At 45.5% G+C, this 27,089-nt stretch overlaps 1 protein-coding gene across 1 annotated transcript in view; it reads left to right on the plus strand.

Annotated features, from left to right (window-relative positions):
- The first annotated feature begins 11,214 nt into the window (after window positions 1–11,214).
- The window catches only part of ADAM11 (ADAM metallopeptidase domain 11), a 33,203-nt gene continuing 17,328 nt past the window's right edge, over window positions 11,215–27,089 (plus strand). The window contains exons 1-2 of the mRNA XM_027873131.1: window positions 11,215–11,281; window positions 11,882–12,060. Of these exons, the coding sequence (XP_027728932.1) occupies window positions 11,215–11,281; window positions 11,882–12,060 (246 nt within the window). The remainder of the gene's footprint in view (window positions 11,282–11,881; window positions 12,061–27,089) is intronic.

Consider the following 27,089-nt stretch of genomic DNA (forward strand, 5'->3'; position numbering starts at 1 on the left):
AAGTGAATGTAGACAATTCTTTCCAGTAGTTTTTCAAGGGATGGTGATGGCAAGGTCAAGTGGAAGCTTTTTAAGAATCGGTGAGACTGGACTTCTGGTTAAGATGGTGATGTGAGATGTCACAAAGGAGCCAGGCTCTCTAGTGAAGATCTAAAAAAATGTACCAAATCAAATAATGATCAAGAAATCCAAAGAGAAACAACTAAGTGCCTGTATCCAGCCCCAAAAGATAGCCAGAAGCCTATGGGCACTGGGAGAGTGGTCCTACCAGGGAAGCCAGGGCAAGCCTTCCAGAGCTCTGACCATGGATGCTGTAAGGTGACAGGAAGCCAACAGTGCTGGCCAAGGATACTAGGAAGAGGGGCAAGGAGTGACAAAACCAGGGCAAGAGCCCTGGAAATCAGATAGGATGTAACAGGACCTGACCACTCCATGTAAGAGTTCAAGAGGGAGTGGAGCCTACATCCTGTTCAAAGTCACAAACTAGGAACTTAGACTAAAGATATGATTAAACAGAAAAAAAAATCCTCAATACAATGAATGTAGTAGATTAGGAGATGCTCAAGAGGTAAACCCAGAAGAAAAGAGTAAGTAAAATAAATGACTAAGGAAAAAATGCCTTGGGGAGTGCAAGTGAGGAGAGAGAGAGAGAGAGAGAGAGAGAGAGAGAGAGAGAGAGAGAGAGCAATTATTAAGTGCTTACTATGTGCCAGGAACTGTATACTAAGTTTTTGGAAATACAAAACGATCCAAGATGAAAAAGATAATCCTAACTTCAAGGAGCTTATGTTCTAATAAGGGAAGACAACACATAGAAAAGATGGAAATGGGGGGTGAGTGGGGAAAGGAATAAGGGAGAAAAGTTTAGAGAGAGAGTCAGGAGTGGAGCTGGGAGAGAAGATGTACGGCCTGGGCACTTCCTAAAATGGTGGTTCCAGGCAGGAATTCACCAATCAGAAGAGAAGGACACAGGAGCAGAGTCATCTTCAGAGTGAGAAAGCACAGAGGTAGAAAAGTCTGGAAAGTCAGGAGCCAAGTGGATTCCAAATTATGACTGAAAGAAAGGAAGCAAAAGATAAAAAATTGAATTAGATCTCAAAGAGAAAAAAGGAGGGAAAGAAAATAAATAGCTTTGAATAGAAGGTAGAAACCCTTATTCAAGTAGTGGACTCCCTGAAAAATAGAATAGAGTAAATAGAACTCAATGATTCCATGAGACAACAAGAAATATTAGAACAAAGTCAAAAGAATGAAAAAATAGAAAAGCATGTAAGTTATCTACTATCAAAAACAGCTGACCTGGAAAATAAATCGAGTAGACATAATTTAGGAATCATTAGTCTCTCTGAAAATCATAATCAGATAAAAATCTGGATACCGTATTTCAAAAAAACCTTCAAAAAATTGTCCATATCTATTAGAACCAGAGGACAGAGTAATAATAGAAAGAACCAGTTAATTACTTCTTGAAAAGAAACCATAAATTGAAAACATTCAGAAATGTTATGAACAAAATCTAGAGCTTTCAGATCAAAGAAAAAAATATTGCAAGGGAAAGAGAGAGAGAAGGTGAGAGATAAGGAGGAATGGGGATAGAGAAGAAGAGGAAGAGGAAGAAAGAGAATTCAACTACAAGGAATTGTAAGCACGATCCCACAAGACTATGTAGAAACTACTATAAAGGAGAAAAAACCTTAGAATGTGATGTTCCAAAATTCAAAAGATAAAGGCTTACAAACAAGAATAATTTATTCTGAACAACTAAATATAACCCGTACTGTGAGAAAACTGTATATTTAATACAAGAGAGGACTTTCAAGTGTTCTTGATGAAAAGAACAGAACTCGATAGAATCTCTGAAATATAAATGCAGGGAACAAGAGAAACCTAGAAAGATCACTGCATTTGATCCATTGGATGAAAATCTTAGATGCCAATAGGAGAAAAAGGGACAAATGTCTCTTTTGAACCACACTGTCTTTAAGGGTCATAAAAGGACTAAGAAACACTAGTGCAAGATCTAGTTAAGAGTTTTATTCTGTTTTGTTGGTTTTTAGGAGAGGAAAGAAAAGAGGGAAAGAATATACTAGGGAAGAAATGAGAAACCTACTATTTCTCACAACTGGGATTTGAGAGAAGAGTATACAAACACGGAGGGAATTGTGGGGTAAGTTTGGATCTCATAAACTTCACTCTGACCTAGACAAAGGTGTGGTGGACACATATAAACATACTAACTCTCCCTTCTACCCACATAGCCACTGGGGAGAGTGAATTCAGATTTAGAGGGGCTGCTACAGTGGCTCACTTTTGAATGTGTCATAGCTGTCAGAGAGGCATTTAGGCTGCTGGGTAGATCCACCGCTGGGCTGCCTCCCTCGGGTTGGTCTTCAGGTTCTGTGCTCCTCACCAGCCTCCACCACTAACAAAGTCTTCTCTTCATGGATCTCTGGTGGCCCTTCCAACCTTTTGCAGCTCATAAGGGCTCATGAGTTTAGTTCATTCTATTTGCTCCATTCTTCCACCTAAGGTCAGGAAAGAATTAAACACAACAGAGATAGAAAACCAATGGAACTATTTGTTCAAAGCACATAGTAGCCTGCAAGGGGAGATAAGGGACCAAGGTCTCTCTCCCCAGTTGGAGATTTTCAGATGCCTTGTTTGCCCACAGGGAAGAGAGAGATTTGGTCAGTCTATGACCTTTTATAAGTACAACTTAATTCCAGCTCAACAGCCAATCAAAAGGCTCTTCTTTGCCATTCAGAAGCAAAACCTCTTGGATAGCACATAATCACATACTTCCAAAAAAAGACTCGGCATCATGTGGGTTGTTAGCCAGAAAAACCTAGTATTCATTCACTCAGAACTGGGTCTTCTTTGGTCAGTCCCCATTATATTTAAGTCATGATTTCTTAAAAGAACATTTTGCAATTGTATCCAAATAGGTCTTGAGTGTGCTTTGGTAGACGCAACTCTCAGATATTTTACACATTTTGTAATTAGTTTGAATGGAACTTCCCTTTCTATCACTTCCTACTAGATTTCATTTTTATTATATAAAAATGCTATTGATTTTTTTTTTGGGTGAGGCAATCGGAGTTAAGTGAATTGCCCAGGGTCACACAGCTAGTAAGTGTCAAGTGTCTGAGGTCGGATTTGGACTCAGGTCCTCCTGACTCCAAGGCCGGAGGATTATCCACAGCACCACCCAACTGCCCCAATGCTATTGATTTTTGTTGATTCACTTTATAACCTATTTTATTGATATTGTCTCAGTTTCTTTGGTGATACTCTGGAATCTTCTAAGTAAACCATCATATCATCAACAAATAAGAATAGTTTTGTTTTTTTTTTCCTCTCCTTTGTTTATGCTTATGCCTTTAATGTCTTTCTCTTGTCTTATTGCTATTGTTAACATTTCCAGTCTTATATCTTCCTTGGCTGGGTAATAGCAGGGAAAAGGGACTAACCTTGCTTTACTCCTATATTATCAAACAGTCAATCAACAAGTATTTAAAGGGCAGTTAGGTGTCGCAGTGGATAGAGCTCTAGCTTTGGAGTCAGGAGGACTTGAGTTCAAATCTGGACTCAGACACTTGACACTTACTAGCTGTGTGACCCTGGGCAAGTCACTTAACCCCGATTGTCTCACCAAAAAAAAGCAAAAAAACAAAAACAAAAACAACTACTTAAGCATTTATTATGTGCTATGTACTGTGTTAAGCATTGGAGGTACAAGAAAGACAAAAAACTCCCTGCCCTCAAAGGACTTACAGTCTCCTGGGGAAGACAACATGGAGCAACTATGTACATTAAAAGATGTAACATGAAGATAGTTGTTGAAGGAGGGCACTAGCATTCAAGGGCATCAGTCAAAGCTTCTTGTAAAAGATGGGAATTTATCTGGGACTGGAAGGAATCTAGGGAAACCAGGAGACAGAAATAAGGAGAGAGAGAATTCCAGGCATTGGGGACAGCCAGGGAAAATACCTTAGAGTTGAGAGATGGCGTGTTTTGTGTGAGAAACACTGAGTATATGCAGCCAAGGAAGATATAAGACTGGAAAAATAGAAGGGGGCCATGTTATGAAGGGCTTTGAATGCCAAACAGAGGGTTATATATTTGATCCTGAAAGTGATAGGGAGGCCACTGGAGTTCATTTTTTTCCCCTATTTTTTAATTACATGTAAAAACAATTTTTAAGATTTTAAAAAAATTTTGAGTTCCAAATTCTTTCAATTCCTCCCTCCCTGTCCCCCTCATTGAGAAAGCAAATAATTTGATGTAATTATACATGTTAAAAAATCCCTTAGGGATATAGACCTAGTAGTATTACTGCTGTATCAAAGGGTATATACAGTTTGATAGCCCTTTGGGCATAGTTCCAAATTGCTCTCCAGAATGCTTGGATCATCTGTTCTCCTGGGTTCGATGATCACCTCTAGGCAGATCATTCTGAAATCTTTATATCTAGCCTTAATCTTTCTCCTATGGCAGCTAGTTGGTGCTGTGGATAGTGTTGGACCTGCAGTCAGGAAGACTTGTCTTCATGAGTTCAAATCCAGCCTTAGACCCTTGCTAGCTGTGTAAGCAAATCATTTCACCCTGTTTGCCTCAGTTTCCTCATCTGTAAAATGGGCTGGAGAAGGAAATGATAAACCATTCTAGTATCTTTAGCAAGAAAACCCCAAATGGGGTCACAAAGAATCAGACATGACTGAACAATGACCAAACAACAATCTTTCTCCTAAACTCCAGTCCTTCATTATCAACTACCTGCTGGATAGCTCCACCTAGATATCTCAGAGGCATCCCAAATGACAAAGCCAAAACGGACCTCACATTTTCCCCAAAGTCTATTCCTCTGCCCAACTTCTTGTCACATTCACAACCTTGGAGTCAACTTTGATTCTTCACTCTCCCTCCCTATTCCTCACCCTGCACCCCCATATTCTATTGGCCGTCATATCTTGTCATTCTACTTTTTCATTTCTTGTATCCATTTCTTACTCATCACTCTCACAGCCTCTAACCTAATTCAGTGTCCTCATCACCTCACTCAGTAGTGCAATAATACACAAATAGTCTCCATGTTTCTAGGCTCTTTCCCCAGTAGCTCTGTACAGCTGCTAGATTGATATTCATAAAGCACATGCTATAAAAATGAAATCAAAATTAAAAACATATACCAGGTTATTCCCATATCAAAAAATCTTCTGTGGCTACCCTAATGCCTCTAGGATAAAAAACAAAATCCTCAGTCATCCATCTAAAATCATCCATAGTATGGCTTCTATTTACCTTTCCCATCTTATTTTATATTATTGTTGTTGTTTTTCAGTCATATCTGACTCTTCTAGACCCCATTTAGAGTTTTCTTGGCAAAGATTGTGGAATGATTTGCCATTTTCTTCTCCAGCTCATGTTACAGATGAGCAACTGAGGCAAACAAGGTTAAGTGACTTGCCCAGGGTCACACAGCTGATGCATGTCAGAGGCTGGATTTGAATTCATGAAGATGAGTCTTCCTGACTCCAGGCCCAGCATTCTATCTACTGTGCCACCAAAAATGTTTCAGACTCTTCATGACCTCATTTGGGGTTTTCTTGGCAAAGATACCGGAGTAGTTTGCCATTTCCTTCTCCAGCTCATTTTACAGATGAAGAAGCTGAGGCGAACAGGGTGAAGTGACTTGCCCAGGGTCACGCAGCTAGTAAGTGTCTAAGGCCAGAATTGAACTCAGGAGGACAATCGTCTTGTCTCCAGGCTCAGCACTCTATCCATGGTGCCAAGTAGCTTCCCAGTCATATTTTTACATTACTTCTCTCCAATCAGACTGGCTTACTATGTGTTCCTTTTACACAATATTCCATCTCTTTCCTCTGGGCCCTTGCAAAGGTAGCCCCCGGTGTCTGCAATGGGCTTCTAATTTGTCTCTGATGTCATATAATACTTTCCTTTGAAGCAGAGCTCATCTTCTGCCTCCTGATCCATCCAGGTGTTTGTGCTTTGCCCCTCTTGAAATTGCTTCGCTGCCACTCTGTATTTACTTCTTCTCCACACAATCTAATTTTCTTTTTGAGGGAAGGGACTCTGTCATACCACTTATGCATTGTGGGTGCTTAATAAAGGTTTGTTGGATTGAATTAACAGGTAGAGCTGCCCCTCAAGTGAAATGAGCTACCTAGGGAGGAGATAAAGCAGGAGGTCCCCAAGTACATTCTGGATGACTGCTCATCTAGGATGTTACAGAAGAGATCCTTGAACTGTTTGTTATGGGGTGGACAGACAGCTTCGGAGACTTTCAACTCAGAGGTTTTGTGATTCTGGGAGGCAAGGGGTCTGCCCTGTATCTGGCATGGACCCATAAGACCTGGGCTCAAATTCTAGCTGTTATCATCTGTTTGACATTAGAGCAAGGGTTCTTTTTTTAAAATCTTATTTGATATTTTATTTTTCCCAATTACATGTAAAAACAATTTTAACACTCTTTTCAAATTTTGAATTCCAAATTTTCTCCCTCCTTCCCCTCCCCCCCATTGAGGAGACAAAGCAATTTGACATTGGTTATACATGTGTAGTCATGCAAAACACATTTCCATGTAAGACACTCTTTGAAACAAAACACAAACAAAAAAACCCTCCAAGGAAAATAAAGAAAGTAAAGAAAAATATCTTTGCTCTGCATTCAGGCTCTACCAGTTCTTTCTCTGGAGATGAACAATACCTTTCCTCATTAGTCCTACAGAGTTGTCTTGGATTATTGTATTGCTGAGAATAGCTAAGTTATTCACAGTAGATCATCATGCAATACTGCTGTTACTGTGTACAATGTTCTCTTAGTCCTGTTCACTTCACTTTGCATCAGTTCATGTAAGTCTTTCCGTATTTTTCTGAGAGCATCCCTAGAACAAGAATTCTTAAATTGGGGTCTATTAACTTTTTTTAATATCCTGATGACTGTATTACAAAATAATTGGTTTCCTTGGGAATCCTATGTATTTTATTTTATACATTTAAGAGCTTTATTCTGAGAAGGAAGTCCAAAGCCTTTGCCACACTGTCGATAAAGGAGTCCATGGCCTCCTTCAGACATTCTCTTAATCTTCTCTGGGTTTCAATTTCCTCTCCCATAAAATAAAGAGGATGGACTCGATCCTTTCCACTTCTCATTGCTATGATCCTACAATGTAACCTCTCTGGGCTTCACTTTCCTCCTCTGTAAAATGGGGACAATGATAATACCCAATGTCACAAGGCTGTTGTGCTGATCAAATTAAAGAAAGTCTGTGAACAAACTAAATAATTCTGCAAAGTACTAGTTGTATGTAAGGAATTATTATTAGTATCACTGTGGTTATTATTAATGTAGTGATGGGTGAAGGTCTCCTTCCTCCTGGGGATATCCCATTAACCTCCCTTCCTCCTAGCCAAGAGGATTCCATTGACTCATTGGGATTTCAGCTTCCCCTATGGAAGGGAGAGGAATGGATCAAGGTGTAGAGGTCCGATGGTTTAGTCCCCTTCATTTATCATTTTGGGATCTCCATGGAAATCCAGAGAGCTTCTTCACAGATTGCTCCATAAAAAAAGTCAGTTTCCCTAAGCCCTGCCCCACAATAGTCTCTTCAACTGTGTGGTGGGGGGAAAGGAGTCACACTCATTGTACTCTTTCCCACCCCCCTCACCCCAACTCCATCCCCTCCATACATACACACACACACACACACACACACACACACACACACACACACATGCACACACCCAGCACTGATGTCAGCTCCTGGGAAAACGCCTTCTCACCTCTCCTGGGACTGAAATAGAGCTGGGCTAGGAAAACTGCCTGTCACGAGCCAGCTGGCACCACCACCCTCTTAACTGTGGCCTGAGTTTCCTGAGGAGCACGGAACGGCCTCCCTCCCTGTTTTAGCCTTCCTGTCCCTCACCTTGCTTGGGGTCTGAGGGTGAAAGATTCAGCTGTGCTAATCTGGTGCCTGCTGCCTGTGGGCTGCACCCCTGGCTCTGCAGTGGGTGCCCAGTCTCCCGCTGGCACCTTGAGAAGGGTGGACTGTCTCTAGGCCGCCTCTTCTCAATGACCCTGAACAAGGCAGGTCTTTCACTTCCCAGATCAAGAGCCAAAGCAGTTGGGACCCAGGAGCTCAGGTCCCCTCCCAAGTTATGTTATTTCTACCCCACTCCTACCCTTTCCCTTACCCCAAATCAAAGATGAGGGAGTTGGAAAGCAGAAGAAATACCTGTTGCCTCAGCCAGAACTTCAGGACCAAACTCCTACCAAGTTCCCCCAAAGCAAGGGAACCAGCAGTTGGGAACTTTGGGAAGGCTGGTGGAGGTTAGAAGAATGGATAGGAGCCAGGCCCTACCTGTTTGTTCTATAATTTCCCTGTGCAGAATGGGAGATACCAGATGGCCCTCAGGGAAGAACCTAAATCTAAGGGGCTTGGATCAAGATAAGCACAGTGGCTTATGTTTATGCCTTCATGACAGCCTTAAGGAGGAGGCAGCATGAGGCTAATTATTATGACTCCTATTTTATGCATGAGAAAGGTGAGGCTCAGGTCTGAGACTCAAACTCAGGGCTTCTGGCTTTGTCTAAGAGAAGGCTTACTAGCCTTCTATTCATGGATCTATTCATGGAGGCACCAAGTCAGTACTGATATGGGGGGAAGACTTAGAAAGCCAGGACTTAGGTATGCATCCTGCCCCAGACACTTGGGTGGGATAGTACTGGACCTGTGATTTTTATCAATGAAGGGAACTTCCAGTAAGGAAACTCTCCAAAAGCAGCTGATCACCATTTTTTTTCTGCAAGTTATTTTTTTTAGGGAGTTGCCTTGAGGCACTGGGAAGTTGTCCGTGGTCCTGGTCACAAACTAGTATGTGTCAGAGATGAGACTTGAACTCATGCCTCTGGAACCAAGGACAGCTCTGTATCCACTCTGATGTGCTGTCCCAGACCTTTTATACTCAACAATAATGATGAGACATTTATATAGCTCTATAAGTGTTTAACATACATTATTTCATTCAACCTTTCACTTGCAAAATGGAGATAATAATAGCACCTATTTCACAGGATTGTTGGGGGATAAATGAGATAACATAAGGCACTGCTATATAAGTTGGCTATTATTATTAGAGAGGCAAAGTGGGCTTAGTGGATAGAGTCCAGGTGAAGAAGCCAGAAGGATCTGAATTCAAGCCCCCTTCTAATCCTATTGCCTATGTGAACCTGTGTAAATCGTGTAACTACTCAGGGGTGTTCTCTAAGACTAAATTGCAGAAAAAGTCAGGAACTACATCCTTAGAGAGGCTTTCAAGTGGTACAGTGGATAGAACACCAGATCTAAGTTCAAATCTGACCTCAGACACTTATTAGCTAAGTGCAAGTCACTTAATCCTGTTTGCCTCAGTTTCCTCATCTGTAAAATGAGCTGGAGAAGGAAATGGTGAACTACTCTAATACCAAATGGAGTCAGGAAGAGTTAGACATGACTGTACAACAACTTCCTTAGAGGAAATTTCCTTACATGTATATACAAATGACATCAGAGGTCCAGTCCCTATGTCCTATTATTATTATTCTTGGACTTGATCAAGTAAGGTTTCCTGGAGAATAAGGTAGAGGGCACCCTGAGTGGGTAGAAGCAATGAGCCTACGGGATCAGGGTAAAGGGGTGCTAATACAAAAGTTGGTCAGGGGTCAGTAAGAGACCAAGGAGATTCATGTGGGTTGATGAGGAGCTGGGCAATTTAAGAAGTGACCGATGGAGAGAGCCAAGGGAAGGGCAGCTGAGACCCCTTCTATGGCAGAGACACCAATTCTTGGGTCAACTCAGCAATGACCCACTTTGCAGGGAGAGCAAGTGAGTATGTGATTCCTGCAGGAAGGAGGTGGAGAAGAGAATTGATCCTGGGTCCCTGCCACACCTCCCCTAGTAACCAGTAGCGTCTTTCTTGCTCCCCTGCTCCCCCACATTGGTCTTTCTATGGTCCCTTTCTCTGCCTCATTCAGTTAGTCGCTTGCTCCCCACCCCTACCCTTAGTCTCCACGTTGATTCTTCCTCTGTGGTCAGTTTCAGTGGACCAGAGGGCTAGATGGGATGAGCCCTGGTATTCTCCCCCTCACCCAGTGAGGTGGCTCCTCCTCAGCCTCAGTGACTCTCCGAAGAAGGTCTCTAAGAGTGAGAATGGGGAAGTCCTAGTCTCTGTCCCCCTTGGTCCCAGAGCCTAGCCTGAACATAGGAGCAGCCCCTTGGGACAACGTTGGGATGTTGTGATGAAAAGAGGTGAGGATGTCTCTCCTACTCACCCTTGCTCCGCCCCCCCCCCCCAGTGTTCCTTTCTTTAGGGGTCTGCTCTCTTCTACACCTCACCCCAAACTTATCTCTATGCAGTGCCTGGCTCCTCTTAGAACGCAGCTCTGGCTTGGGTTCCCTAATGAGGGACGGGGGAGTATCCTCTTGTCTCTGGACTTGGGCAGAGGTAGATAAGCAGAGGGAATGACCTTCCCCTTGATGAGGAGCAGGAGGGGCTCTTGGCGCATGGCCTGGGCACCTCTGGGGGCCGGGGGAAGAACCATCCCCAGCCCTGCGAACCTGCCCTCTGGACTTGGGAAGAAGCCGGGTGCCTGGGGAGAGAAAGGAAGGGGTCGGGTGAAGCCTGAAGCCGACGCTAGGGAAGCAGAGGGGGCCGAGGGGGAGGGGAACTGGGTGGCCGCCTGTCTCTTTGTCCTTTCCCTCCCGTGGTGCCTCGGCTGGGCTTTGTCCCGGCTGCCCGGGTGGCCAGGCATTGCCCCTGTGCTAGTTCGGGGCGGGGCGGGGCGGGGCGGGGGAGGGGAGGAGGAAAGGAGGGGGAAGGGAAAGGGGGGGCGGGCTCTTTCCTCACGTGCTCCCCCAGCTCGGCACTTAACACTGGGCTCACGCCGCAGGGGGATGGAGACGGCTCCCTCTTCCTGAGCTCTGGGGGCGGCCACCCGGCCCCTGCCCCCCTCCCGCCTCCCCTCACCTGCTCCTCAAATCCCAGCCTCCCCACCCCAATCCATCCTGGGAGAGAGACAGCAGAGGCAGCGACCCCCTCTCCAGCCCTCGCCTTCTTTCTCCCCCGGTTGGCTCCCACCCCAGCCTCCCGGTCCCCCAGCCGGGCATCTCCCTCCTTGTCCTCAGCCCCCCGACCTGGGGAGATTATGAGGGAAGGATGAGTCGGATGCTCCGCTGGGTGTTGGTAGCTTTCGTCGTTTTCTTCGCCCTATTCCCACAGCCTGGTGAGTGCCCCCCCTTTTCCCCCCAGTCCCAATCGGAGGGCCCTGGTCGCAACAATCCTACCCCACTCCCCAGCCCCCCGGCCAGGCCCTTTTCCTCTACTCCAGCTCCGGCCCATCTTCCCTGCCCCCCCCTCCCCCCCCGATTGCAGTATATTTTTGCTGCATCCACATTTTTCTGCAGTGTGTGTGGGGGGAGCACCGAGTTTAGGAAGGTTGAGGTGTGCCAAGGAGCCATCCACCCACCTGTCCCCATCCAAACTGTCTTTCTACCACGGCCACCCCCCTGCTGGGATGCCCAGGTTTCCCAGCTCCCCCCATGGGACCTTGGAGAAGGGGGTCTGTAGCGATGCTTGGGCTGGAATAAAGGAGGAGGGCCCATCTGGTCCATCGCTCCTCATCATTGCCGACTGCCCAGCACAGCCATCCCCTCCCTGTCGGTGACCCTACCTCCTCAGGTCTCCACAGGTGACACCATAACGCTAGGGTTCTGGGGAGTCCATCATCCTGTTCATGTGTCTGTCCCAGTGCCTGTCCCCTGTCCCCTGTCCCTTATCCCCCACTGTGGTGCCTTCCCCCCTAGCGGATGCTTTGTCTCTGCAGGTCTTGGTGGGATGGCTGGGCCAACAGGAGCCCTGCAGTGGGGGAAACAGCCCTGGGACAGGGGGCTGCATGCTTCTGAGGTCACCTATCCCAGCCGCCTGGTGGGGGAGAGCTCTGGGAGAGAGGTCAGCAAGCAAGAGCTGGACACCAGAGCACGCAAGGAGCCCCCTGGGGGCCCGGTGAGTGGGGTACCTTAGGAAGGGAGCACAGTTAACTGGATGGCAAGTTTTGGGGAGAGGACTTGCTTCCCTAGCCTCCTGGATAAGGGACATAGGGAGTGAGGGTACCCACAGGACAAGCCTGAACTTTCCAGCTCTTCTCAGGAAGAAGCCCTGAAGCCCTGCCTCTCTTGGGCCGCAGTTTCCCTTTCTGTAGGGAGGTGCTTAAGGGGCTGCAAGACCTGGTGAATGGCCGGATCTGCTAAGCTCTCTAGACTCATCTCCAATTGCCCTGGTGAGCTAAGTGCTTGAAAGACTTGGCTGGGGGGAAGGTATCACTTAAGTTCTAAGCTCTCCATCCCAGTCTCTCTGCTATACCCCGTTCCCCAGGCTTCTAAATTCCTTTTCCTTGAGAGAACAGTTTTGTTACAAAACAGGGCTAACTTTGGGCCTGGTTGGGGTATGGGAGAGGAGGGGTAGTGGTGAGGGAAACTTTGAATCAAGAATTAAAACTCCTGGGTTCTTTCTTTGGCCCCAAAATCTCACTGAGGACATCTCAACTCTATTTATGGTTCCCTACTTTAGGGTGGAGGGACTTGTCAGTCCTTCTTCCTTCCTTCCATTGAAGGCAGGGTCTGGAGTGTCCAGAAAGTGCTTTGAGATCCCCTGCTAAACCGTTGCCTGCCAAGCCCTCCCACCCCCACCTGCTCCCTTTCAGCTGCTGTCCCCTAGGGTGTCTCAGAGGAAGGTTAAGAATGAAAGAGATTAATTGTAATTAATATTTAATTAATATCATGTGAATAATAACCACCAAAATGGAATATTCATTTGGAGTTCTGGGCAATCTTGAAGCTTTGGGGGAGGAGGTCAGGTACCAGACCCTGAAGAGGAGGAGGCCAAAGCCTTATGGAGGACATTGGGTGGGACCAGCTATACAGAAATACAAACTGAAGGACTTGGAGGGTGTAGCTGAGGCCTGAGCGGGAAGAAGGAAGGAGGGCAGAGGGGATATATGTTGAGGGAGGGGAAAGGGGAAGTAGGAAATGGAGACTACCATTATAGACATCTGTCAGTCTGGCATCTGTCCTTGGCTAATGTATTTGGTTAAAAGCCCTAACAGAGGAGTGGGGAGGGTGGGGGGGATGTGGTGGAAGGAGGGGGAGGACTGGAGATGGAAGAGAGCAGGAAGAGAACATGCATAATAGATGGACCATCACTCAGGGTGGTGGGAGGGGGGCAGGAGGGGGATAGATTAATGGTCCTGAGAGCTTGGGGAGTGGAGGGGAAGGAAAGGGGTCTAGTCAGGCTCTACTTTGGTCTCCTGGGGTGTGGGGGGAAGGAGGGGAGAGGGAGGGTTGAGAGATGACCTGAACCAGGGGCTAGACACGTAGGCTCCTGAACCCTCCGTCTGGGGGCTTAGGAAGGAAGCTGGGACACTGGATGCCCAGGTCCTTGTTCCTTGGTGTGATGGCCTCACTTGCACACCAAGTCCCCCCTGAGAAAGCAGAGGGGAAGACATGGGGATGGCAAATGGAGAATATTGACCTACCTGTCCCTTGGGCCAAGGTGGCATGCCTCCAGCTCTCTAACCCAGCGGCCGCCACTCTCGGCTTCTATGGAGGCTGACCTGGTTGGAGGACAGAAAAAGGGACAGTCTTGAGAAGGAAGACAGATGGGGGGGATGGAAACAGGGACACCAAAGCTAAGGAGACTGTTGCCTCAACCTAGTTTTCTGAGTACTTGATCTAAAGTGAGAAAGAGATTGGGGGACTGGGGTATATTGAGACATGAGAATCATAGATTACATTTACGTCAGACTTTCAGCTTTACAGGGTGTTTTATATACATTATTTCACTTGATCCCCAGAATAATCTTTGAAGTAAGTGCTATTACTATTCCCATTTTACAGATGGGGAAACGGAGACTGAAAGATTTCTTAACATAGCTTGTGTTTGAGGTAGGATCTGAACCCAAATCTTCCTGACTCGAGTCCGCACTCTGTCCGCTACACCTGACCATGAATCCAGAGTAGGAGTTGCACCCTGCAGGGCACCTTGCCATCCAGAGCACTGCAGGATTCAAGGAGATGCTAAGGGATTGGGGCCAGGAAGAGACTGGAAGCCCAGCCCCCTGGTTCCTCTCCTGTCAAATATTTTGGGCTAGAAATATACTTTGCTTTCCCTTGTCCTTGGGGAGCTTATGGTCTTGTTGGGGAGGCAAGAGCATTATTCAAAGTACCCAGCCCTGTGGAGGACACATCTATTTCCCTCTTTTCAGTTCCTGCCCCTTTGACCTTTCCAACCCAGGCTCCGGTGTGGTTTGAGGTGGGCAGTAATCCTCAGCCCAAGGCCCATCCTCAGTCTTTATTACCTCCTGGGGAAAGAAGGGGCCTTCTGCTTCCCTCTTGTCATTTTTTGTTATTTCCCAGGTTTCCAAAGCACTCAATAGACTCAGAAAATAAAGGATAAGGGGGGGCCATCCAAGCTTGTGCCTGTTGGGGGAAGCCCCCCCCCCCACCCCATGTAGATGCTTTCTTGTGAGTTACCTGGTCAGACAGAGGTGGGTCCTGGGGCTTAAGTGCCCACATGGTGAAGGATGAACATTGGGTCTTTAATATCCCTTTGAATAGTACATTATTTGGACATTATTACTTGGATAGGATTTGGGGTCCCGTGTAAACATTTATGCTTAGGGGTCTTGACTGACAGCATATAGGGGCAGTGTGTGTTAAGAGTAGATAGGTAAGGACCTAGTAAGGATAACATATGACCAGCCTGAAGGAACCCCGGGTTCTGTTAAAGCACAGGGCTCAAGGATGTTGTGTGTGTATATTTGTGTGTATGTATGTGTGTATAAAAGAAAAGGAGACCAAAAGGAAAAAGGAGGAGAAGGAAGGCAGTGTGATATAATGAAAATAACAGTAACCTCCAAGTCAAGAGACCCGGATTCGAATTCTGATTCTGCCTAAGTGTGTGATTCTAAAATCTGGCCTTTTTTTTTTTTTTTTTTAAGGCAATTGGGGTTAAGTGACTTGCCCAGGGTCACAAGCTAGTAAGTGTCAAGTGTTTGGTCTGAGGTTGGATTTGAACTCAGGTCTTCCTGACTTCAGGGCCAGTGCTCTATCCACTGCACCACCTACCTGCCCCTAGCCTTTTTTTTTTTAATGAGAAAGTTGGACTAACCAGGCTCTGCCAGTCATGCTTTCACAGATTTATAGCTAGAATTTATAAAGCTAAATTTATAGCTAGAATCTAATCTAACAAAGAAACTGAGGTTAGGGAGTTTAGATGAATTATCTAACCTTCTAGAGTCAGTATTTGAACACAGGTCTGATGGCTCCAAAGCCAGCCTCTTTTTCCATTGTATCATATTTTCTTTCTAGACCTTTGTAGATTTGGAAGTCTATGATTCAAAAATGAGTACATATAGTCTGATGTGGCCCTGGGCTACATTCAGAGTCAAAGGACCTGGATTAGAATTCTGACATTGCCACCAACTCACTGCGTGCCTTTGGGCAAATGGCTTTTCGTGGCCTAAGCCTCGGTTCCCTCATTTAAAAGGTGAGATGGTTATAGGGATGACCTGGGAGTGTCCCACCAGCTCTGTCGTTCCCAGATAGGATGGCATCAGCAAACAGTTGTGAAACATCTGTGGAAGTTTGGAACTAGATTAGAACCAGGACCCAGAGAAACCCAGAGCTGCTTAAGATGCAATTTACCTTAATATTGGAGTAGGTTCTCAGGAACTAACTACAACCATTTGCTGCCTCAGGAGTTCAAGGGGGCTGAAGAGGGTCCAGCCAAAACTTAGCTTTGCAGGGAACTAAGTGTAAGAAGGCAATGCAGATTTCTCAGGGGAGGGGTCGGATTCGATTGAGAAGTCTGGGTTCAAGACTGAGGAATGTACAGGTAGAACATATTGACTAGGCTGGGCCAGGCTGGACTTCCATACCCATGGTGTGTACCTGGTGTTCCCGATCTGTCTGTCTCCTCATAATCCTCCTGCCTGAAGCCAGGTAGTTCTATTACCCCTTGGCATCACTGGCCTGCTCCACCTGCCTTGTCATGGCAGAGGGCCTCGCGTAGCTCAATGAAACTAGGAGCTGTGGCGTTCAGGGTTACCCAAGACGGACAGGTCGTAGTGGAGAGTTCTGACAAAAAAAATGATCCACTGGAGGAGAAAATGACAAACCACTCCAGTATCTTTGCCAAGAAAACCCCATGGACAATAATGGAGGACAGAAGGGCCTGGGGTGCTGTGGTCCATGGGGTCACGAAGAGTTGGACGTGGCTGAATGACTGGACAACAATAGCAAAATCACTGGCCTGAGAGTGTGCTGATAACAACACCTTGCAGGCACTATACACAGCACAACTTACACATCTATTATCTAATGATGATCATTTTATGAATGAGGAAAATGACGCCTAGAGAGAAGTGACTTGCTCAAGGTCACGTAGTGAGCCGTGGCACGTTAGTGGTTGAGCCAGAATTAGAATTCAGGTCTCTAGGACTCTTTCTGCTATATTTTGCTTTCATCTATTAAGATGCACACATCTATTAGATTAGATGATCTCTGAGGCCCTTTCCATCCATAAATGTGAGATTATAATTTACAGAGTCCTTGTAGACCAGTTATCATACTACACAGATAAAGAAACAGACCGGGTCATAGGAGGAGAAGTAAGAGGAGAGAAGACCTCAAGTGGGAAGAGTAGAAGTGTCAGGGGAGGCATTGCCTTGGGGCTCGGCATCCAGATTTCCAATGCATCTGCTGTCTTATCTAAAGGCTGGGGCAGGTAGAGGAGGACAGTGCTGAGCCCTGGAGTTGAGGGTTTTCTAGTGGAGGAGGAAGATTTCATCTGCCACTTCCATTTTGGGCTCAACATTCTAGTTGTTTTAGGAAAGCATCGTGATGTGCTCAGTTCTGAGGTTGGGAAGGGATAAGGAATATGAGAGATTGCTGTTCATCCTTCGTTCTCAAAGAGGACCAGTGACATCACGAGGATGGTATCTTGACTTGTGAAACACCATAGGTAGGGTTCAGTGGGGCAGCTAGGTGGCTCAGTGGATAGAGTGCCTGGTCTGGAATCAGGAAGACTTATCGTTGGGAGTTCAAATCTGGCCTCAGACACTTACTAGCTGTGTGACCTTGGGTAAGTCACTTCACCCTGTTTGCCTCAGTTTCTTCATCTGTAAAATGAGTTGGAGAAGGAAATGGTAAACCACTCTACTATCTTTGCCAAGCAAACCCTAAATGGGGTCATGAAGAGTTGGACGTGCCTGAATAACAATAACAACAGGGTTCAGTATCAAAGATTGTGGAGCTCAGTGTCATGAATGGGGAGCTTCAGTGTCAGGGATGGGAATTCTATATCAGGGCATGAAGGTCTCAGCATCAGGGATGAAGGTCTCAGTGTCAGGACGGGGATTCGTTTTCAGAGACGACAGGGTCAATGTCAGGAATGGTGAGAAGTTAGCATCAAGGATGGGGGTTCAGTGTCAGGGATGGTATCTCCATGTCAGAGATGGGGTTCAGTGTCAGGATGGGGGTTTAACATCAGGTAACTCAGTGTCAGGAATGGTGAGGAGTCAGCCTCAGGGATGGGGGCTTGGTGTCAGGGATGAAATATCAAGAGGTACGTCGTCTGGGTTAGGTGAGGTTAGTGATGAAGAGAAATGAGGATGGTTAGTGCCAGGAAGGGCCTAGCAATACAGTTTTGTAGTGGGCTTAGAAATCCCCAACCCCAGCTGTGTTCACAGTCCATTCAATCCCTTTTTCTCCATCTTGTCCCTGATTCTTTCTAGTGACCCAGCTGCCCAAAGTCCCCTTCCCTTCAGAGACTGCGACCCTGCAGGGAGGTGACTTTGTCCTCAGAAATATAGGTCACTTCTCATCACCAGAAGCTTGTCCAAGTTCCTCTATTGTCTTGGCATTGTACTGTGTCTGTGGCTAAGTGGGCCATCAGCTTATTCCTCAGAGTGAGGTTTGGGTTGTCCTGGGATTTGGTCTGTGTGATAAAATGGGGGACAGTTTCCCGTCTGAGCTCCGGGACATCTGGAGTCTCCTGTTTGCTGCCGCTGCCACCACCTTGTGAACACTGTAACTCAGAGGGTGTTGACTTCTATCGCCGAAGACCAGGCTTTTGAATCCTGACCTTTTCCCTGCCCTCTCTGGTTTCCATGTCCATTGGCTTCTAGCACATGCAGGTGGTTCTGGGGTCATAGTACTTAGAACTAGGGGGCGTTTAGAAGTCATCTAGTCATAGGACCATAGATTGAGACCTTTGAAGCTTATCAAGTACAACCCTCTCATTTTACAGAGGATGGAATGGAGGCTCATAAAGGTTAAATGACTTGTTTAAGTTGACCCGGGTAGTAAGTAGATTCTTTATGTCATTTCCCACTACATTCAAACCTCTTCTCTTCTTTCCCAGTCAGCCTCTGTCCCATTCTCCACATTCACAGCTAACCTGGTTCACAAAGATGGAGCCCATCCAACCTTAAGCTCCCTCAAGCTCCTCTCCTACATGCTTAGCATCATAGGCATGGAGATTTAGAACTGGAAGGGTCCTCCCAGGTCATTGGGTCTGATGCCCTCATTTTACAAATGACATAACTGAAGCCTGGAAAGGTTAAGTGACCTGCTCAGGATCACATGGACCCTTCTCCTACCAATGCATGTACTTCATCCTATCCCCTTCTCCGGGACCTTGTCTCTCAGAGCTAGGATCCTACAATTCCAAGTCTCATGTCTTTCCATTCTGCAATTCATCTCCTTCTCTGTTCTCCTTCCTCCCAGTCACAGAAGGAACATTCCAACATCTCACTAAGGTCAATCACTTTCCCTTTGTCTTCTATCTCACTTCCTTCCACATCCTGCTAGGACCTACTTCTATTCTCTATTTTCCTCTTTCTTGCGTCTTCTCTCTCTGTCTCCCTCTCTCCCTGTCTCTGTCTCTGATTGCCTCTTTCTATCTCTCCTGGGTTTTTCCCATTCACCTAACAATATGTTTAAGCCTCCCCAAACTTAAACCTCCCTTCATCCCTTCTATCCCATCCAACTATTGTCCTGTCTCTCTTGTCATCATCACTGCTAAACTAACATAAATGATGCCCCAACCTTCTTACTATGAATTCTGACCTCAATCAATTGCAATTAGCCTCTATCTGAGTCACTCCATGGGAACTCTTCTTTTAAAGGTCAGTGATGATCTCTTGCTCACCCAATCTAATAACCTTTTCTTAGTTTTCATCCTGCTTGACCTCTTGGCAGATTTTTGAGGCTGCTGACCACTCCCTACAACTAGATACTCTTCTTGGCTTTAGAAATACGACACTCCCAAGGTTTTCCTATTTCTCTTTAACTGCTTCTTTCTCCCTAACATTCTCCCGTTAGGCAATCTCATCTATGACAATGACTCCAATTTCTCTCTCTCTTTCTCTCTCTCTCTCTCTTCTTCTTCATTCTCTCTTTTTCTCTGCTTCTCCTTGTCTCTGTCTCTCTTTGTCTGTGTCTGTGTCTGTCTCTCTGTCTCTGTCTCTTTCCCTCTGTCTCTGTCTCTCTCCCTCTCCCTTTCTCTTTCTCCTTCTTTGCTTCTTTGTTCTCTTTTTCTCTATTTTTCCCTATCTCTCTGTCTCTATTTCTGTCTCTCTGTATCTCTGTCTGTCTCTCTGTGTCTCTCCCTTTTTCTCTCTCCTTCTTTGCTTCCTTGCTGTACTTTTCACTGTTTCTCTTTGTCTCTCTCTGTCTCTGTCTCTCTCCTCGATTGAAATATGCTACACTCAAACCCTGTCCTTTGTGCAGTCATGCTTCCATAATCATGCTATATTCCCTTTGTACAGTGAAAAGAGAAGTGACTTTGGACACAGAAGACAGGAGTTCAAATCTCATCTCTGATACTACCTGTATGAACTTGGGGCAAGTTAGTTAACCTCTCTGGGTCTCAGTTTCCTCATCTGTAAAATGAGGGGGTCAGACTAGATGGCCATTAAGGTCTCTTTCACTTTTAAATCTGTGATCCTGTGGCTGTCCTTTTTCCTTTTTGCCTGTTTAAAATTCAGTTCACATGTTGCCTCTTCCAGGAAGCCTTCCTTAATGTTCTCCTTCCCCTTGAAGCTCATGTGACGCTTTGCTTAGCACCTCCCTCATGAATTAGCACACCTTGTCTTTAGATGCTTTACAGCTTGTATATCTCAAGCTTTAAGGGAACTTAGAGGTCATCTCATCCAACTCCCCTCTTTGTTGTAGATGCCTGAATCAAAGGCTGAAAAAAGTGACTTGACCAAGGTAACCCAGGCAATGAAAAGCAGAGCCAGGATTCAAACTTACATCATCTGATTCTATCAGCATCAACCAGGATCAAATCCAAATACCTCAGCCCTCCACAGTCTGCTCCCCTTCCCCTCCAGGTGCCAGATTGTCTAGGGCCTTAAATGCTGGACAGAGGTACTGGGCCATCGTTGACATTCTTTGAATAGGGGAGGGCAACATATCCCATGGGAGGGTAGTATTTTAGGTGTATGGATTTCATGATAAGAATATTCATTTGGACATAGTACAGTTTATTAACTTTTTGGTCATTGGACAAAGATCACACATGAAGAGAAGCAAGGACTTATTTGATATCTGGGGATGGTCTGAGAAGTGTGTGATTTTGAAGACCTCCAAGTCCCTTTCTGCCACTCTCCTGTCATTACTGCAGACATGGAAGGGGGCTATCTAGGTCTGGGGGCCATTCTGTATTTTAATCTGCTTTGTGGATCACCCTGGCTGCAATATTCATCATCTGACCTCCGATCATCATGCTGGTGTTGAGCCTCTCCAGATTTGTCTAGGGTGGTCCTTGGAAAGCAGGCACAGTATCTGGGAGGTGGACACATCCCATAGGGAGACTAAAGGATAACCACTAGTATCAGCCAATCAGCCAACAAGCATTTATCACGGGCTTTTTGTATGCCCAGCGGTGTTGGAGATCCTGGGGATATAAATACTGTGAGTGCAACAAGCACTGTTTGCAAGGACCTTAGCGTATCCCCAAATTGTTCGAAGAACCAGATTCTACAAATCAAGTTAATTAGCATTTATTAAGCATTTATTTTGTGCCAGGTGCTGTGCTAAGTGCAAGGATACAAAGAAAGGCAAAATCATGCTCCCTTTTATCAAGGAGCCCACATTCAAATGAGGGAGGCAACATGCAAATAACTATGCCTCTAAAATGTAGGTGCAAGGTAAATTACTCAGGGAAAATTTTCTGTGTATCCCCCTTCGGTGAGGGATTTGCAGAAAGGGGTGGATGAGAATCACAGCGGATGAGAAGGGATGGACCGGTGGTAATCTGCCCTGAGGTGGTGGAACCAATGAAATACAGAGAGAAACCGTATTAGGGAAATCCCCTCAGGTTGTGTGTCTTTGGACTAGTTTGGGCTTCAAAAGACCTTCTTCTTCTAAGGTCTGCCAAATCTTTGGGAAGAAGGGAGGAGACTGAGTCAGGGAGAGCAGGTCGGTTTAATAATCCAGGCATGTGGTAATAAATACCTCGACTAGATTGGTGGTTTTAGGAGCGTAAAGGAAGGATTGATAGGATTTGGTAATTCATTGATTGGGTGTTGTATGAGAAGACACTTCCTTTCACTCCTTTGAAGAGCTAGGGGTCTACATGTGTTGCACATTGCAAATATTTTCAGATTTTTTGCAGTATATTGATCAGTATTGCTGATTCCTTTTTTCTCTTCCTTTTTTTCTTTAAAAATATTCTTGGTTATATGGGATGACTCTCTGGGAAGAGGAGGGGAAAGATACAAGGGGAAATTTAGTCAATGTAAAAAGAAAAGTTATTGATAAAAATTTATCTTAAAAAATTAAAAATTTGATTGGATGTCAAGGGTGAGATAGATGAAGGAATCAGAGATATCTCCAAGGCTCTGAGGATAAAGGTGCTGTTGATAGAAATAGGGAGGTCAGAAAGGGGGTAGGGCTGATGTTGAGGGGAGGAAGATGAGTTTGGTTTGGGACCTGCCATCACATCCAACGCAAAATTAAATTTGCGGTGATAGCAAGACTTGCAAATCGAAAGGTATAGTAGACAGTTGGAGATGTAGGTCTGGAACCCAGTAAAAACACTGGGGCTGGAGAGAAGTATTGGTGAGTGATAGCTGAAGTCATGGTATCATCAAAGAAGAGGAGTCAGATACAGAAGAGCAGGAAGCTGGAGACTAAGTCTTGGGGTATAGCACAGGGAGAGAGTAGGAGGGGGAAAGAGGAAGCCTCAAAGGGAATCAATAAGTAGAAGTCAGAGGGGTAAGAAGAGATCCAGGACACTACAGGGACATTAGAGGTCAAGGGAGGAGCAGGTCAAAGGAACGGTCCATGGTATCGAATGCAGCTGAAAGGTCATTGGGGATGAGAGCCGATAAAAAGATATTGGATTGGGTAATTAGGAGGTCACTGGTAACTTTCCAGAGAGCAGTTTTAGTCGAGTGTCAGGGACAAAAGCCAGATTTCGAGGATTAAGGAGCTAATGGATTGTCGGGAAGTGGAGGTAGCAAGTATAGACCACACCTTCAAGAATTTGGCAGTGAATGGAAGGAGAGAATCAGGATGAGAGCATTTGGATGGAGTGAAGGTTTGTCAGGGCAAAGAGAAGGATTTTTGCTTAAAGGTACAGGGGAAGAAGGACACTATGTGCTAGAAAGAGGATAATTGAAGAGGCAAGGTCCTGGAGAAGGTGAGAGGGAATAGGATGAAGTTGTTTTTGTTTTTGTTGTTGTTATTTGTGCTTCGTTCTCGAGGAGGATCAATGACAAACATAGGCTGGTGAGAGAGAGGCACTGTGTGTGTGTGGTATCCTGGAAAGAATGATAGATTTAGAATCAGAGAACCTGAATTCAAATCCTGCCTCAAACACTTTCTAGTTGTGTAGCCCTGGGCAAATCACTTAATTCCTCTAGCCTTCATTTTCCTCATCTGTAAAATGGGGATAATAATAGCATTAATCTATGTTGTGAGGATAAAATGAGGTAATATTTTGAGGACCTAGGTTCAGATCATGACTTTGCTACTTACTTCCTCTGTGACCATGAGCAAGTCACTTCACATCTGTCAGTCTTAGTCCCCTCATTTGTAAAATGAGGTGATTGGATTAGATAAACTTTAAAAAATTAGTATTTTATTTTTTCTCAGTTACATGTAAAAACAATTTTTAACATTTGTTTTTAAAACTTTAAGTTCCTAACTTAGATAAGTTTTAAGTCCCCCATCTATCCTCCACACAGTGAGACATCAGATTGGTCTGGTAAGAATAACGAAGGTGGGTCTGGGAGACCTGTCCCTTGGAATTTCTTAGCTTTTTTTTTTCCCCAAGCAAGAGAAGGCTCATTGGCTGGATGGAGGTGGTATAACTGGAAATGACTGATTATTTCTAAAGGCATCAATACAACATGAATTTTTTAAGTTTCAAAAATGTTATTGATATCTTTTGTTTTCATATCACCTTCATTTCTGAATATTATGACTTCTTCCTTCTCTCTCACTCCCCTCGTCTCTACCTATCCATTATAGAACCGAATAAAAAGAGCAAGCAATTTGGCAGAACTAAACAATACGCCAGCTGAGCCTGATGGCCTAGTGAGTGTTCTGTATCCATAGGCCCCCACTTCTGCATCCCCCACTGGCCACACTTGGTCTTTATAATTGCATAACCTTCACTTCTGCTTTAAATTGATTTTTAAAAAATCAAGGATAAGCTGGTGGAGAGGGCAAATAGATGGCTAGATAGCACCAAAACCCTAGTAGAAACTAGATAGGAAGAATTTGGGGTGGGCCAAGTCTGCACACTGCTGTGACCTTGCCTAAGCAATGCTCCATGACCTGGGAGTAGGAATGGAGACAGCAGATAGTGGGGATGACTCAGGCCTGGGCAAAGCACAGGTTCAGTGGGAGTGGGAAAGCTGAGGAAGTTGTGGGCATAGAAGGCGACCCTGAGTTTGCAGTCTTAGAGGTGCCATAGGTCATAGGATGAGGTCTGGGGAGTATGGGTGGCTGATGGTGGAATAGAGATGGAAGGCAAAGAACTTGGAGTTTGGGGTGCCCAATGGGTTGTCACCACTGCTGCTGAAATAGTAAAAATGATGGCAGGAGGCCAGCTGGAAAATAAACCTGAACCAGGTTTTCAAGGGATGTGGGTCCTGGATTTCAGTAGGTAACAGGAGTGAATGTGGAAATACTGATGTAGTCTGATAGCATGATGAAATGGAGTAATGGTGGAGTAATGGCCTGGGACCAAGGATCAGACTGACCTTTCTCCTTTTCTTCCACTGATTTGGAAGAGGGCGGTGAGAGATGAGGAATCATAAGGGGAAAGGCAAGGATTCACACAGAGTCCACAGACCCTTTGGATAGGTTTCAGAGGGGGTCTATGAACCAGGATGGAAAAACAATTACACCCTTATTTCAATATAATGATTTTCTTTTCTAGTCCTGTGTATTTTACTTTATGCACTTAAAATCATTATTCTGAGGAAGGATCCATAGGCTTCACCAGACTTGTCAGGAGGGGTGTTTGGCACAAAAAAGGTTAAGAATCCCTGCCTTAAGGTGAGGAGGGGAGGAAAACATTGAAAGAGATAGAGGAGATTATACCCCACTGAGTTACATGGAGGTTCCTCAGAGCTCAGTGGAAGGGGTCAGTGGGGAGAGAGTTGGGACTGAGCTAGATTAGATTATTTTGGGGAGCTGACAGTGGGATCGAGTTTCCTCCGGAGGTATGGAGGGGAGGATGGGGATGACCACAAATTAGGAGGCTTATGTTGGTGGTGCAGGAAGATGTAGGTCAGGGAGTACTGGATAGGTAGTCTGGTTCTCTGAAGAAGTTGGGGAATAGGAGGAGGAAAGTTAGGTACAGACAGGTAGCAAATCCCATCCTTGGAGTCTGAATGGAGCGGTGGCAATGAGTAGAAGCTGTCACAGTCAAAGGAGAGATCCCCATTCCAAGCAGGAGCCACATTTTGACTCTCTCCTATCCTAGGGAGTAGGACCTGAGTCTTCTAAGAAGCCACTCCATCCCTGCTCAGCTGGGGGCAGGCAACCTTGTAGGTTATAGTTGGGCCAATGTAAATATAGTTTTATTTCTCTTTTTTCTTGTCACTGATCCCATCTGTATCCTAACCTCCTCTGAGGGACTGAGTCTCATCTGACTGGGAGCTCCCTGAGGACAGGGTCTGGATCTCCTCCTTTCTCTGGCTCTCTCTCTATCCCAGACCCTCTCCACAAGGGATGTTACAAACAGAATGGGGACAGATGGATCGACCGATTCTCCTGAAAGTGTGGGAGGTTCAGTCAGAGCTACAGAGCTTTGCCATCAGAACTTTTCCAGAATCTACCAGCAATATCCCCATCTCTCCTTTCTCATCTCCCCTCCCTCCAGCATGCCAGCACAACAGCTCAGGAAACTAACTGGGCAACAGCCACACAACCTTAGAATATCGGTGTTGGAAAGGACATTAGAGATATTCTAGTACAAACATCTCATTTTACAGGAGGAGGAAACCAGAGCCCAAGGAAGGGAAAGTGGCTTGCTCCAGGTTACACAGCCAGTGTGTGGCAGAACGGGGATTCAAACCCAGATCCTTAGATTCCCAGTTCTGTCTTATTCATTTTTATCACATCTCTGTGAAAGTGATTGGGGGAGAGAGGGAGGAAACAGAATTTTTTCCAGAGGGAGAAGCTGAGCCTCTGAGAGATGGAAAGACTAGTTCTTGGGAGTAGATCAGAGAAGGGAACTCCCCAGGGGTCGTGGACACAGGCACTCCTGAGAATGGGAGAAGGCAGAAGGGTTTTGGGGAGAGGGTGAGTTTGAGTCATTCTGACCAACAGAAGGAAGCAGGATTGTAAGGAAAGCAGGACAGAGGAAGGTGGAAGTGACTCCTTGTCCTTAATTATATCTCTGATGGAGGCTATGGGGACTCAGAAAAGGAACCCATATCCTTGGCCAGCTCAGGGATGGAGGACAATGGGGTATGGAGAAGTCTTTGCTTCTTGGGGATCAAAGAATTTGCCTTACCCCTTTCTTGAGCTCTTCACAGAGCCCCTCTAGGACCCCAAGCCTGTGACACTCCACCTTCCTGCCATGCTGCTTTGCTCACCCTCCAACACCCAACCCGGCAGTCCAACCCCTCCCTCTACCCCTTTCTCACTCCCTGCTCTTGTTGGTGAGAGTTCACCATGTCTATGCACCTCCAGACCCACCATAATGGCTTCAGGCCATCTTTGTGTCATGCTGCTCATCCCCATTCCCTTCTCCATCACTCCCTTTTGTTCTGGAAACCAAAAGCAAGTCAAGAATACCTTTCCTGGAAAGGAGAAGTCAGTTACTTACCCAATGTCTCCACTCAACATCTCTGTGACTATCTAAACAGAAACACCCTTCTCTGGCCCTCTATGTGTTGTTTTCCTTCATTGGAATGTAAATTTCTTGAAGGAAGGGAACTTGCTTCTTGTATTTGAATCCCCAGCATTTAGCAAGGCGCCGGGTATGAAGGGCTTAATAAAATTTTCATTCCATTCATTCATTCATTTGCCACTTACCCTCAGCAAGCTAATTGGAATCATTTAGAGTGCCCTCCCCTCATTCTGCTTTCTCCTCTTCAACACCGACATCAACAAAGGCTGCGAGGGAAGACGTCTGCTGGCTGATATGGAGAGGAACTGGAAAGTGGGACTTTTGGGTCCAAGACAGCCTTGCTCCATGATCGTGATGGACAAACCTGGGTGTCTCTAGAGCTCTGTTCTCAGCATCATGAGACTTTAGTGCAACAGAGGGACTTTAGTGGAGAATGCAAGAGATGTGTGTGTGTGTGTATGTGTGTGTGTGTTGGGAGATAAAGTGAATCATAACTAATCTTTGTAGTATTTGGAGAGGGTATTGAGGGAATACAAGTTAAAGGAAGTGGAAGCTGAGATTTTTTGATAAGACCTTGGCTGTTCTGCTTTCCAGGTATATATATGTGTGTGTGTGTGTGTGTGTGTGTGTGTGTGTGTGTGTGTGTGTGT

Source organism: Vombatus ursinus, unplaced genomic scaffold (assembly GCF_900497805.2).
Source record: "Vombatus ursinus unplaced genomic scaffold, bare-nosed wombat genome assembly UNPS02014801.1, whole genome shotgun sequence".
Lineage (NCBI taxonomy): Eukaryota > Metazoa > Chordata > Mammalia > Diprotodontia > Vombatidae > Vombatus > Vombatus ursinus.